This window comes from Rhopilema esculentum, chromosome 7 (genome assembly GCF_057945365.1).
Source record: "Rhopilema esculentum isolate cy_ngs chromosome 7, ASM5794536v1, whole genome shotgun sequence".
Classification (NCBI taxonomy): Eukaryota; Metazoa; Cnidaria; class Scyphozoa; order Rhizostomeae; family Rhizostomatidae; genus Rhopilema; species Rhopilema esculentum.
Genome location: NC_142821.1, coordinates 9,628,833 through 9,644,146, shown reverse-complemented (window position 1 = coordinate 9,644,146; position 15,314 = coordinate 9,628,833). Strand labels below are relative to the sequence as shown.

The following is a 15,314-nucleotide window of genomic DNA, read 5'->3' as shown; positions in this document are numbered from 1 at the left end:
TTTAATCAATAAACAAATCTTTCATTTCTCTAACTCAATTTCATTCCTCGATCCTTACGAACTCAACTCCACACCCCATAACAAAACTAAAATCAACTAAACTGTTTCCATGGATATCAGTTAATGTGCAGTGCAATTAGAAACAACAAAGAGTATTTAAAATGCGTTAAAACAATGGTAATTATGTGTGAACAATAAGAGGACGTGAAAATGCATATAAACAGAATACTAATGAGAACAGTTCACCACACGTCCTACGTAGCCAGAATCACACTGGCACGTAAATTCATTAATAACGGAACTTTTTTGGTTGGTAGGAACGCAATCCTTTTGAATGGATGGAAGGGCTCTCCAGTACTGTTTACAAAACGAGGATTGACAGCAAAGAAACATTTTGTGATGGCCTGTTTAATCTGACTTTCAAATCGCAAGGGAGTGTTACCAATCCAAGGTAGTTTAAGATAAACTGGGCTCTTGGACCGAACTTTTGGACAGCTGAAAAACTTGCGATCTTTTTCCTTGTAAGAAGAAATTACATCTTCTAGATAGCCGTTGTCCAGAAAGGCCGTTTAAAGTTTGTCCAGCTCTGCGTGGAGTTTAGTTTCAGAGCAGATCAAAAGTATCCACTAAAGTTTTGACGAGGTTGACTAAATTGATACTTACTGAGGAAATAATTATATCAAATGAATACCAAGTTTTTCAATTGGCAAATACAGTTAAACATACTTTCTGGTACATGATTAAAACATAATGTGTTTATTCTCACTAAGTTACGATATATTTTGCAGGTGAAAAAATATTCTGCTGTCTTAACTTTCCCAGATTTTCCCTTCCCATACTAGTCTATTCCTGAATTATTACTGAAGTATCATATTTTTCAAAGTTATTGGTTATATTTGAAAGAAATTCTGTTGTTAATCAAAAAATCTGAAAATAAATTTTATTGTGTGCTTGAAATTTTAGCCAAGGAAAAGCGCCTCATTTCAAAATGATTTTCCCTGATTTCTATTCACACCTTAGCCTTTTTCTGGTAGGCTAGATCCCCTAAGAACAACGAAAAAGACGCAACAGTGTGTTGCAGGGTGGAAAACACGTAGTAAATACGAGGATGGCTCAGTTGAGGGTCCGTGGTTCGAGTCCCTGACATGACCAAACTTTCACCCAGAGTGGGGAGAATTCCAGGCGTAGGAATCACGAGGTGTGGTCACATCGAGAGGAAGTACCAGGACACTGCTCGATAAGCATAGTTTCTCAGTGTCCTAAAGTCTCCCTCGGATGCTACGTAGCAACAAATACAATACAAAAACAAACAAAAACAACTGTACTATAGTAATAACAAAGAGGAAATGATATGGAAAGGAATCAGGCAACAGTTTTAAGAAAATCTAAAGCAAACTGAAAAGACTCTGAACAATAGGAATTTTAATGCTGGAACAAAAGCCTGGAATTATGTTAACTGCCAGTCACATTTACATATGTAAAATATTATTTATGGAAATAATAAGCTACAGAGAATTAACACTCAAGATGAACTAGCAGTCTATTAACATATTAATATAAAGCCTGACTATAACATTTTCATCTTAGCATGTTCAAAATTGCCCTGCAAAAACGTATGAGTTGATTCACAGATAAACTTGGTGTCAAGCAAAACATTAGATGACAAATCAATCAATGGAGCAATGATTCATCAATCATGACAATTTCTGCATCACATAGGTCTCAAAAAAATTCCCCTTCATTGTTGATGAATATTTAAAAATGATTGTTAGTGAATCAATTTCTTTTAACAAAAATTTGGTACATTATTTGCCTTGTTCACAGCAACTGTCTTGCCAGCTTTTATATAAAAGCAGATCTTTGCAAATTTGCATTTATAGTGAAGGTAAAGTTTTCAATAAAAAATGTTACATGAACAATTATATGGTACATCAATACATAACAGGAAAACGACAGGTTCTCAACCTTTCACTGCAAAGTATATTGCCAAGGCGATGATCAGGAGCAGTATCAAACAGCAAATAATGATTATTATTTTTTTCTAGAAATGAAAAAATAAGAGATGTATCAGAAATGTTAACTTGATTTCTTCAAAAATCCTAAAGGGCCCTTTATATGAGACCCGGAATGAATTCATTCAGGCATGAAAATTTAATTAAAGTTGAACGCCCTTATATGATACTCAACATAAATATTTAGAGGCTGGTCACATGATGTTCACATGACTTCTGTTTTGTAAAAGTTCATCGTAAAAGAGCGAGAAGGATAATAGATTCCCCTCGAATTGGAAAAATGCAAATTATAAGGCATTTTGAGGCTGGCATGAAAAAGCGACATAAGGTGTTTATGCCCACGTGAGTTTTCATGCCAACCTGATTTAAAATTGTAGAAGCTTGTCATATGATGTTCAGATTGAATTGCAGAGAGTTTACTCTATTAGATTTTCGGCATCAACTGACAAGGTTTTGTGTTTAGTTTTGAATCCTATAAAAAATTCTTATGTTATCTTAATTGGCTTGCCCAATTCACTGTAGATGTCAGAACCACAAAGTAAATGTCAGAACCACAGTTCAAAACCAAAAGAGTACAGCTTACCCTACGGGCTTTGCTTTGGTACTTGACAGCTTTCTTTGTATCAACCACAGCTGCTTGCACATATTCTGCTGCTTGCTCGACATTATATTCTATACGATTGATCATCTCACCCTGTGTAGTGATAAAAAAATCATCTAACTTGTGCTCTATGAGTTAAATCAATGTGCAAACAAACAATGTATCATTCTTATAAAATAAGCTGGAAGTGAAGGCATATTCAAAGTGTTGGGAGATTTGACAGTGCGGTTCCCTTCAATCAGATCACTTTTTTGATCTGCTACAAAAGTGCCCTGAGGAACTGCAGCAAGGCAGATCAAGCTATTTCCATCTTTCGTTAATCAACTCTTCTTGAAATGCAGACCCCGCGCCGCGAAGCAGCATCAAAAAGTGTAACGGTAATATGGATACAGAATAGTATATCCTTTTTCCCTAAAGCTGTCCTCCAGTCCCAAGGTCTTCTTTAAGGCACTTATATAAATTGGATGTTTTCTTGATGAATCATTGACAAAACACAAGTAAAAAATATCCGCAAATCGTGAGGCCAAATTGTAGAAACACCAGGTTTCACGCGAAGCTTCTGACAATCAAAGAGTCTTTTACGATGTCACCCCAAACACCAATACATTCTTTCCTATGTTAGTAGGTCAGTGAGCCAACAAAAGCTAAACAAGTTATTGAAAAGAATCAGTCACTTGCTGGCTCCGTGATTTCATGACTTTAATCGACATCCAAACGGTAAATTCATCTTTCTACTATAAAAAAATACCCTTACCAAAACGGATGATACTTATTTGTTATTTCTAGAAATTTAGCTAACAGGATTCTCCTAGCCTAGGAAGGTCAGATTTATGTCCCACGAGAAGGTAGGCACATCGAGCAGTGACTAGGCCTAAAAATTCATCTCAATATAAACCATAGCCTTGTGATTTCAACAACTAGCATTATAAAGCCCTTTAATACTTTAAAAACGGGCCATGCTCGAAACGTCGTTAATTTATAATCTCTTATCTATTCCTAGTACAATTTACATAAATTTATAGTTATTTTCTATTACATTGTACAGCACGCAATCTAGTATATCTATCCTTTGATATTTTGCTTGTTAACCCATGTTCAACCAGGTTAAATGAGCTTTGAACACTTTTGATGTGTAAAGGCAGCTTCTTTACAAAGGAAAGATGACCCTTCTCGAAAGACGGATTGAGCCAAGACAAGATTTTCTTGGTGTTTTTTAAATGTTACAAAGGGTTATCCAAGGCTGCTTTTCTATTCTGCATGGATACAAATGTTTAATTCATCATTTTTTGACAGTCTGACACATACGCATCTTAAAAAACGCGGGTTAACCAACATTTTTTAGCACTGGTTAATCCTTATTTTCAATCTAGGTTAAGTTACGCAAGATGAGCCCAGGTATATTTCAATAGCATAAACATTGTTATAGAAAACTTGTCACGTTTTTGGCCAGTCCGTGGTTCTAACCGCAATCTCTGCAAAAAAACTCTTTCTTTTGACAAATAGATATCCTTACATAAGTGAATAAGACTCCAAAGGGTCAACATCTTTACTGGTATCAATAACAATATTGTGTTTTTAATATGACCCAATAAACAAAAAATTCTCATATTTACCTGGGATTCTACAAGGATTGCCATATCTGTAAACATTTCATGTAATTCCTAGTTGAAAAAACAAGATTTTTATGACTAAGTAAACTTTGGTTAATTTTCTAAGTAAATATTGGAGACAATGTTTTTCCTGACTGTCAAAAATTTTAATCCATTGAAAGAACGCAATTACTAAATCATCATTGAATTATTCTACATCTACAGCGGTGATAAAAATATCCACACGATTAGTGTATATATTTATTAGCACCATCAATTAACTCTTCTAAGGTGTTTTAATCATTTTTCTTCGCAAAATCTACTCTACACATCAATTAATCAATTAACATTTCTAAGGTGTTTTGATTATTCAATTCTCTTTGCAAATTCGATGCTACACATATCTCAAGCAATAATTATATTAGGTAGTTCCATTCTTGTCAATGCCATGCAAAAACTGCTATTGTGGATAGCAAATAGAAAAATGGGCATAAGGAAATAACATCCGCCTTCAAAAGCAGTAGATAATAAAAATCATGACATACCCTAATACTGGTTTCTAATTTCATGATGTCATTGTGTCGTGCCTCGATATCACGTAGAGACTGTTTTGCTTGTTGAGTTTCCACAATTATCTATAGAGAATCAAATAACTCGATTGTCATTTTGACAAAAAAACATACTCAGAATCGCAAATGATCAAGTTCTTTGTAACTGCAAGATATCAGGGATTATATCATAATTTAAACATTGTTATTATAAAGGTAGTTTGTAACTGTAAGAAAACCAATCAAATTGAACAGTAAATAGCACAAAAGTGACAGAAAACGGATTTTATAGAAATTAATAAATGAACTATACAGAGAAAAGGATAATTTTGAACTGCAGGCAGTTTTCTTTGAGGATGAAAAGTAGAGCAAAATGACGAAATAAATGTAGGGAAAAGAGGTGATGAAACCGACCCCCTGAGTGAATATCGCAGGGTTTCCAGACTCAAGCATCTGTTCAAGTTCTTCACTTGTGGTCGACCTTCCAGCTGTTGAAGAGAGACAATATCATATATGAAGTAGTAGCATTGTGTTTCATATGAAGTGTTTCAGGTAAAAAAGACCGATACCGCACCCTTTTCTCCTAAAACAGTGTTGGTTGTAGAGTTAAAACTATGGGGTTTGTAGAAAGGAACCTATTGAGCTATATCGAGCCTCTTAACATTGCATGAAGCATTGTTCGGAGGGGAAAAGGGACGCAACAAAAAATATTCAAGAATTTGCTGTAGTTTACCAAGTCATTTGGCAGACATTTGGTATGTATGTTTCATGATTAGTCTTGGTAAAATCCATTATGTTATTGTAGACAAGAGGCCAGCTAGTTAATTATAAATGTATAGGTATCAAAGATTAAAAATTTTCATTTTAGCAATTGATTCAGATTTCTTGCAAAAAGATTCATTGAAAGAATAAATGGATGTGACAGAAACAAACAGGTAATTTTTTGCATACATCGAAAAAATGCAACGGTCCTCTACTTTGGTAGTCTACACTCAGGAAAACTATACGCTCACAACAAAATGGCAAGCACATCAAAATGCACGGGAGGTGTGCGGTGCTCAAAATATCATACTGCCCTTTGCTGGAAAAATTAAGGAAACAGACACCCTGGCAAACCATATACAGGAAAAAAAAGAAAACAAAGGAATTGTACAGACTCGCTTATCAGTAAAATAAGTTTAGAGCTTTATGTTGAATCGGATATGTTAAAAATTAGAGGTTTATTCTGATTTTCATCATTAAGATATTATTTCTTAAGTACATTCTTTCATTCCATTAATTCTTAAGTACAGGTTTGCCAAAAATTGGAAATGCTTTGCAACCCAGTAACATAATAATTAGAGGAAACGACACTCTAAAAAGAAGCGCATCCTCTAAAGCAATTCCATTAGCCCCTCCTCGCTGGTGGGCGAGAAACTATCACGTGAAATCGACTCATAAACAAATAGACCTCGTTTTCCGCAATATTTCATTCGAAGCCCATTTTATTTTAGCCTAGTCAATATTCAGTCAAAAACAGTGTTATTAAAAAAACGCTTAATAGTACGTACTGATTTCCAATTGTCTTTGGATGCGATTTTTGCATCTGTCTCGGTAGTCATTTTGGATGGCATTGTAATCATGCATTACCTCGACGAACTCTCTCTGCAACGCTGCATGCTGCAAACCAAATACCAAGAACAGATCACCAAAAATATCATTTACAGATTAAAGGTATCAACGGAAGACTCTAAACTAAATTTGTGATAAAAGTATATAGTTAGCATGATCTTAGCTTGAGAATATTACCATAAACAAATTCACAATTTGAATCCCAACAATTTCTAAAGCAACTTAATTAGCTACAGAACATCCCAAAGCAAAAAAAGATCATTATCTCAAACTTGTACAAACTTTTAAAATTCAGATATATCAATTTCAAAATCTCCACTGACAAAATCAAGTTGACCTTAAATGTAAGACCTCAGAAGAAAAAGCTACAGCCAAAAAGCAAAATATTTCATTAAACAGTAGATTTTTCTACCTGACTCTTCTTTATCCTGATTTCCGCATAATTACCACCACTTGAGCCTTCCTGTTCCTGTATATGCCTTTGCATACCTAACAAACCAATAGACTAATAATTATAAGGCTTCCAATCAAGGGAGTACCCATTTTATTTATAGAAAAGGACGGTTCTAAGCTGCTTCTCTGAATTTCAACATAATTGAATCATCCAGAAAAGTTGTCAAATGATCGTATTAAGCGTTAAACACGAATAAGCAACTTAGAACCAGCCTGTTCTATCCACATAAACATGCACAGCTCTGTCTTTGCGGCACCAAGCACTTAATGCCAGACCAGAAAACAGTCAAGAGAGTAAAGGTTTCAAAACAGACATTATTACAGAAAATTAATGTACGATTTTACGTAATGTAACGATTAATGTAAGTTTTAGAATGAGTTTAAATACATTCAGAAGCAGTGTGTTGCACTGGTTATTGGCTATTGTTTGTTGAATTTCGAGGGTTCTCAAAATTACAGAAGCGTGACAGATTAGTACAACTGATAAATAGCAAGTAAGAGACTTCCTTTTATATGAACAAGATCTCCATGAAATAGAAATGTTGTTCTTTGCTTCGACAAACCAATCAGTGGCACAACATACTTCCTTTAAAAACACTACATCTCCATGCAGGCATACCCCCCCCCCCCCCCTACACTGAACAAAATAAATTACAGATGTCCACTATGAAGCTTTTAAAATCTAAACCATTGATTAATAGACTTGCTATCCAGAAAGAAAAACGAGTCATACTTTTCAAGCTGTTCTGTACTTTATTTGAGCTCCTTTTAATATTTGCCATTAACTGTTCCAGCTCCTCTTTTGTCCCTATGGAAATCAAATTTAGATTTTCATAGCAACAGTAAAATAATAAATGCTGCATGCAGCACTATTAAGTTATGTCAATTTATTGTACTACAAGAAATAGATTGTACAAAAATCATGTAATCAGCAAAAATAAATGTGAATGCTCTAGTCCTGTAACAAGTACAAAAACCATGCATATATTTACTTTATGACTATCAAAATATCTTAAGCTACTAATTCTAATTATTCTCTACAAAATTAAAATTTTACATTCACAAAGCATGAGCTTTTGTAAAAGTATTTTCAGATACATCTTCAAAAGTTAAATTGAAATGTATATGACATGGTTAAAAAATAAACAGATGATTTCCATTTGCTTCCCTAAAATATGAAAAAGTAGCAAAACACTTTCAGCAAATTTCCTGTGTCAAATAACCAGGCGTTTTGAAGATTATTTCATATTGTAGTTTATTAAGGAAAAAAGAACCAGAGAAAATTTTGATTAATGAAAGGCAGGGTGGGCTTTTTCTCTCAAGCATTGAGCAAAAACAATTTTTGCTTTACTATCTTCCTACTTGTTAAAGATTAATCAAGATCCCTTTAAAAGAACTCCACTCTTGTTTTGCAAAACAAAAAAAATTACATTTTAAAATACTTTGTTTTAAGCTTGTAGTTTAAATATGCTACTATCCTAACATTTTAAGTTTTGTTTTATCCTCTAGCTACTATCTGTCGTACTTTGCTTCACAAATAGTGCAAAGCATGCCAGCAGCTCAGCAAATTTCTTTTGGCTTTGATGACCATAATCAGTGTGTTAGCATTTTTTTAGATTACATAGAACATTCACAAATATAATTCTGCTTCTTTTACAGTAAAATTCTAATGACTACATTTAGCAACTGGGATACTTTGCTATTAACCCACACTTTCACAAACATTTGCTTTTAAGCAAGTGTAATAATAATAATAATAATAATAATGGAAACTTTTCATTTTCAATTCAATTAAAACTACAATTACAAATTTCACTATTACAAAGGTAATTTGCAATTGGCTAGCCTGGATTTACAAAGAAAAAGACTATTACAAGCACAAACAAAAGAAATTAACAAAAAAAAAGGAAAAAGTATGTTCGTCATTGTTTGTTTTAGAAGTCGTCAGTTGCAGAGATCGTTAGAACTGAAGAAGTTCAGGATTATTCCAAGATTTATTTCTGCGGCAGAAAATGTAATAGGTGGTACGGATAGTTAAGTTGGATAGTTTGGAGATCATGAAGCGGAGATGATTCTCGCTGATATCTAGAGCGTTGCACATGTCGATGAAAGAGGAGCAAGAGAGACCAAAGATACCTAGGGAACTAATAGAACGATTAACAAACATGATAGAGGAATAGGCTGAGCTTAGGCTGTGAATGAGATTCGAGTATTTCTCTCTTTTGCGGTTAGCATTGACATCCAAGTTAGTTTCGTATCCTACTGTAAGCTCGAGTATGAATAGTCGATGGTCAGAAGTGACTAGAAGTAGATCAGGACGGAAAGAGTCTCCTGTTATGATAGAGGGTGAGAGATAACCTGAAAGATCTGCGTAAAGAGAGCAATTAGGTATAGCTTTTAAAGATTGTGCTAGGAAGTTCAATGCAGAGTTATGGCGCCATGTGTAACGGCCTTCTTCGAGGTATGTTTTGCAGCCTGCAACAATGTGAAGTAACGTTTCTGGCATATGGCAAAAAGAGCAATCGGACGACTGAGTAATGTTCCATTTAGATAGGTTTTTTCGCGTGGCAAGGGAGTTGCTAAGATATTTGATAGTAAAACTGTAAATGTTCATGGGCATGTTGCTTTGAACCGTGGTCCATATTTTAGAGGCTATAGGAAGAGAGTGGTCAAAGATGAAGGAAAGAACGGTACCTTGAGATACAAGATGGTTTTGAAGGCGCTCTTTATGTTCTGATCTAACAGCCTTCAATACTTCTCTAGTATTCCTGTAAACATCATATTGGATGTTCATGCTCTGGCTGGTATTTTTCCACAAAGATTGGATGTTTTTGTTGGGAGAGGATTTCAGTGCATTACGACAAACAGTTTGACACTGCATGAATTTAACAGAAGGAAGAATCAAGTTAAGACCGAACTGGTTTTTTGACAGAATAATGCCACTTAAAGTAGCACTTATGGGTAAATCGAGCCAACGGCGGATAAATGCAGAAACTTGATTATCAAGGTTTTCGACGATCCAGGTTTTTGATAGATCGGCTACTGTGAGGTGCCACGAAACTTGTGAGAGAAGATAGCTGTTATAAAGAAGCAGCTTATTCTTTGGATGGAGAGGTAAAGAATCAATTTGCGTTAGGAGTTCTGTGAAGATGGAGCTGAGCTTAGACATATGTTCTTGGTTGCTCATATTAAAGTCGAAGTGACGCCCAAGATACTTAAAAGACTCTCCAGTTATGACAGGAGGGACCATTTCATTATTGATGAAGAGCTTTGGCTGATATTGTAGGGAGCGTGTTGAGAATTTTTTAATACCAAAGGTTGTGCATTTGTCTACTCTTATAATCATGTTAGACCATTGACACCATCTTGTAAAGCAGTTTAAGAGTAGCTGGTTTTCTTTCTCCCCATTTGTAATGACTGCAGCATCGTCTGCAAACTGAAACCAGTGCTCTGGGGTAAACATACAGTCTGGTTGGCTATGGGGAGAGAAACCAAGTTGTTTGAATTTTTCTGCCTTTATGTATTGAATGAAAGTGTTAAAGCACATGTTAAATAGAAGGGGACTTAGGCAATCACCTTGAAGAACTCCATGTTTAACAGGAATAGCAGGGGTAACAAATTTATCTGTGATAATAGAGGTTTTAAAATTTATGTAGAGACTAGAAATCAGGGACTGGATGTTTTCTGGTACGTGGTGATAAGACAGAACAGATTAATAATAATAATAATAATAATAATAATAATAATAATAATGATTGACAATAATAATAATAATAATAATAATAATAATAATAATAATAACACAAATCTTTATACAGGATTAACACTTCAATGTTACTGCTGTTATCAATGTGTGTCCTGATTAACGTAAAAAGATATTATATAAAAAAATGAAAAATTTACAGCAATTGTATTAATACCATATGTAAGACAAAAAGTTATCTTCAGGAAAACTTGAAGGGAACTAAGTCCAAAACTATCTACTGCAAATTTCTTGATATTGTTGCTTACAAAAAAGAAAGAATGAACACTGTTTGACTCATTCATGTATGATTTGTTAGAAAGAATGAACCATATTGTTAAATTTTGCGATATGGGTACATACATATGAAAGGAAAAGTAATACGAAAATTAGCGATCAGAATAAAATTTGCTTGATAACTTGTTCCTAAATGGCAATATATTTAAAAATAAGGTGCATCTATGTCATATTTGTTACTTACTGTCACTTGGCTGTGGAGCAATAAGAATGTCACTGTGCTTCTTTTTAACTTCAAGGACATTTTCTTTTATTTCACTGATGTTTTGTTGAATCTCTTCAATCTAAGAAAATAGATGAACCAAGAAACATTTAACTACAAGTTCCATCTATGTTGTTACTTATTCAGTTATACTTGATTTCAACTCTACTTGTGTACTACAGTGGCACAACTAGATTATTTGATAATACTGAAATTGCAGACAGCATCAGTTTTCTAAATGACATGCAAAAATATCTTTCTATTTTATATGGTTGAGACCCTATGATAAATAAATATTACTGAAATTTATGAGGAAATACAATTATCAAATGTGTAGGGATGGCTCAGTGGTTAGGGTTGCTGACTACAGACCATTATGGGTCTATGTTTCAAGTCCCTATCATGATGAAACTTTCTCTCAGAATAAGGAGGGTCGCCAGTTCTCTGTAGTTTCAGACGTTGGAATCATGAGGTCTGGTCACATAAAGAGGAAGGATCAGGACCAGGGGCAGACACTTGATCAAATATTGGGGGGGCAAGCCTATTGTTTTAATAAGATGATGTCACATGTCCCATTGTTCTAGAACACAAGACCATTGTCCTCTAAAGTATTGAGGGGGCAGTCACCCCCCCCCCCCCTCGCCCCCCCCCCCAAGTGTCCGCCGCTGATCAGGACACTGTTCAATAAGCAAAAGCCTTTCAGTGTCCTAAAACTTCCTTCGGGAGCTAGCTAGCAAACAATACAATGCAATACAATCAAAAATATGTTTGTCTATAATTATTCCTGTTATGTCAGCATCCCTGTCATATCCCAATTTTTTAAGGATAAAAATAATTAAAACAAAATAACGAAGAAAAGATCAACAAAAAATTTTCAAACCTGGGTGAAAAAATCGTCAAGAAATGGATTCCTGTTTGCAGAAGCATTCGAATCAAAAACTGTTTCATCATAATCAGGTGGGACGTCTGTCTGCAGCTAAAAATTAGATAACAAAAACAAGATAAAAAGCAATGCTGTCATAAAACAACCTGAAATTGATATATCTTGCTTTAAAAAGCAAACAACTTTCTGATTCAAAGGGGTGTCACACTTATTGATTGGCCAATTTCTCATTGAATTGACAAATTGCACAAGCCACTTCTGTATGTATCTGTCTATTTCCTTTAAGCATCATCTTACAAAGAGGAAACTAAAAGTATCCAAACAACTGAACAAGTTTTATGAAAAATTAAGTCATAAAGTGACTTTAAAAAATATATTATTTTATTGATTGAAGCTAGCCAATGTGCACAGCAAAATTATAAATTATATATTTGCCCTCAAATTTTAACATTTTCCTATCAACAGAAGTATTTTGAGACTTTGAGACAAAATAATGGCAAAAAAAATCCTGATATATGAAATTGCAAGGTTTTGAATGGTGAACAGTAGGTGATAATTAAAGAAAATTTTTCATACGAAAAATGACTGATACAGTAGGAAACGTAATATGTAAAAATTGCTTGATGGAAAACATATATGTAATTTAAGGGTGTTCTTCTCTCTCAATTTCACCAAACAAATACCAATGTTTTTCTACTCCCAGCTGCCTGGGAAAATTTTTCTGCCTGTTTTGTCACAACCAATAAACTCTATTTGACAAGTATTCTCTGCAGGACAATTTATTTAACAAAGCAAGACATCTTTAAGCACATGTTGTCTTCATGTTCATTTCCATTTTCATTGTTTCCAGTCATTAGGCAAGACCACGTTTTTTTCAAAATAGTTAGTTTAAAAGAGTGCCATTTGACTCCTAATTAGGTAATTCAACATAGTATTAATGGGTATCCACATAAAAAGAATGGTCAGCGCAGAATGCAACAAATAAGTCTGTAAGACAAATGATTGCCAAAATAAATAATTTCCCTGAAGCTGAGTTTCTTAACACTTATAAGTTACTGGGAATCATGCAAAAAGTTGTTTGAAAAAATGAGAGAGCTATATTGCATAAAATGAAATCGCATGAAAAAGGGTAAGGCATCTGTTTATGAAAAAGGTTTATTAAAAAAGGATCTCAGTTGCAACTCTTCTGCAGAGAGGTTTATAATTTTTAAAGCTGATCAGCATCAAAGATAAATTATCTGTTGGAAGTTGGCAGTTGGTTATTGGCAGTTGGCCTGCAGTTTATTCAAGTTTTTATTTGCTCAGAATAGGGAATACCTGCTTAAAGAGCAAATACCTTTTAAAATTCACTTAAACAAATGGTTTGTTTGGAGTTACAGGCTCAAATGCATGTGCTCAACATGTGTAAAGAATACAAAACACTAGACCTATCACTTTTATCCTACAAATAGATAAACAAAAGGTATAGAAATTGACCAACAGCAATAATGAGTCAATATATAGAAGTAAAAAATGAAACAGCAAATAATTTAAGAGGCTCATTGAACTGTAGATTTGTGATGTTCTAAATTATTCAATGGGTTCTCAATTTCATGAACAAAGCCAAAATGAAAATAATCCGTAAATAAACTGTCAAATTTTTTAATGACCATGTCTCAGCCAAATTTAATACATTTAACTGATTTGAAAATTGTGTGTTATTTTCCAGTCCACTTTCAGAATTTATGATCAAGATCTTAACATCACAATAATGCAGTTTGTGATGTCATCTTCTTACCATTTTAAAGTCTTAAAAGTAGTTCAGGGATTTTGTTTATTGATTGTGCCGGATTTATAGTCGATTTCATAATAGACACCACTTTTTCTAGGCACTATATTTGATAAAGTGTTATTTCTCAACTAAATTTCATTATACAAATGTAAAATAATTTTAGGGTCTTAGTATCCAAGTTGTGTGTCCTGTATTGGGTGCTACCCCTACCATAACTCGTCTCTCAAAAGCACTTGTGCTAATCACATGTTCAGTTTTCCCTCCATAGGGACTCTTCAAATAGACATTGACTGAGGGGATTCTATTATTTCTCTAGCAAAAGGAACAATAGACATATTTCTGCATATTTGATACAATAAATCTGAGGAGTGGAATTGCTGGTGATGGTGCAATTGCCACCCCCTGATTCCTAAATAAGAAATGACCCTGCTAGAAAATTTTAAGAAAAATGGCAGTATTAGGCTACACCTAGATTCCTTTTGTTTCTCCGTTGCATCGAAGGCAATCAAGTCCAAAAACCATCCATTTCGTTCCGGTATCAACAGAAACCGGATACAAATAGACTACACATTGTGAAGGAATTTCTGCCTTATTTTGTGTCAAAGAAAATTGAATATTGCAATTACTTTCTTTTGAGCTCCGTGTAGTTCTTGAGAGAAACTTGGATTTTCTGAGGAAAACACAGACCTTCCGTTCGGTACACTTTCGATTTTAGAAAGAAGCAAGTCTAGACACAGTACAGTGTGTAGTGCTGGGTTCAAACTTGCTTCAAGGCTACCTCCCTTAAAGCCAAAACAGTACAAACATGTGCAAAATTAAATCTGATACTGCTTTTCATTATACAATATGGTCAAAAGTTTCACGTGAAAATGATAAACGATAAATAAATAAGATCGTGATACTTACACCCCGCAGCTCAGCAAGACGGTCCTTCATCTTCAATAACAAGATTGTCCCCTTATTAACGAATCATGCCAATAATACCACTCTTCCTGCCAAAAATGATTCTCTTTAACCTTGTGCTGTTCTAAATAATGTTCACGCTAAGATAACAAGCTCTTGACACCCGATATATTATTTGTGTAATAAAACTACATCCGCCATTATTCACAATTTGGGCGTCTTATCAAGGCCACTTTTGGTTCCTTTGGAGTTTTCTCCTCCGCAGAATCGTGTTCATGCAAAAGAATGAGGCATTACTCATCGACCACTGCATGTTCAGGCTTATGACGCCAATGACTAACATGATACTCCATAAATTTGAGCATTGTTCAAGGAGAGTAAATGAAATTGAGAGACTTTGACGATTCTCTCTTTCTACATTAACTTGAAACCAACTGATGTTTGCGCAAAAGTAAAATCTACAGCACAAGCGAAGACATATATGAACTTTATACGTTTTTTATTAGAAAGTTTTTTCAGCCCAGTTTCAGACTTCATATTTTCAGTACTAAAAATTTCTTAACGCTTTCTTAGCGTGTAACAGGAAAGTTTTACGCTACTGTGTATGCGCAGGGATGAAGAAGATGAACTGCTATAAATATGCTTTTCCTCCAAAACCCTCAACGTCATAGCATCAACTATCGAAGAGAACCTATTTCTATA

General features: G+C 34.4%; 1 protein-coding gene across 1 annotated transcript; it reads right to left on the bottom strand.

Annotated features, from left to right (window-relative positions):
• Positions 1-1,400: 1,400 nt before the first annotated feature.
• On the bottom strand, positions 1,401-14,876 carry LOC135684030 (syntaxin). The gene is made up of 11 exons (XM_065199475.2): positions 14,616-14,876; positions 11,936-12,031; positions 11,038-11,137; positions 7,548-7,622; positions 6,774-6,850; positions 6,301-6,409; positions 5,165-5,238; positions 4,748-4,837; positions 4,227-4,274; positions 2,596-2,706; positions 1,401-2,041 (listed from the first exon to the last, which is right to left on the bottom strand). The coding sequence occupies exons 1-11, from the start codon at positions 14,643-14,645 to the stop codon at positions 1,961-1,963; spliced, it is 891 nt and encodes a 296-aa protein (XP_065055547.1). The 5' UTR covers positions 14,646-14,876; the 3' UTR covers positions 1,401-1,960.
• Positions 14,877-15,314: the final 438 nt, after the last annotated feature.

What these genes read in the sequence shown, in the direction of transcription:
- LOC135684030 (XM_065199475.2), bottom strand. Translation starts at nt 14,645, where the DNA reads ATGAAGGACCGTCTTGCTGAGCTGCGGGGT. An exon ending in TCAGGATAAAGAAGAGTCAG is followed by an intron (nt 6,410 to 6,773) that starts GTAGAAAAATCT and finishes TTTGGTTTGCAG; the next exon opens with CATGCAGCGTTGCAGAGAGA. An exon ending in AATTAGAAACCAGTATTAGG is followed by an intron (nt 4,275 to 4,747) that starts GTATGTCATGAT and finishes TTTTTCAACTAG; the next exon opens with GAATTACATGAAATGTTTAC.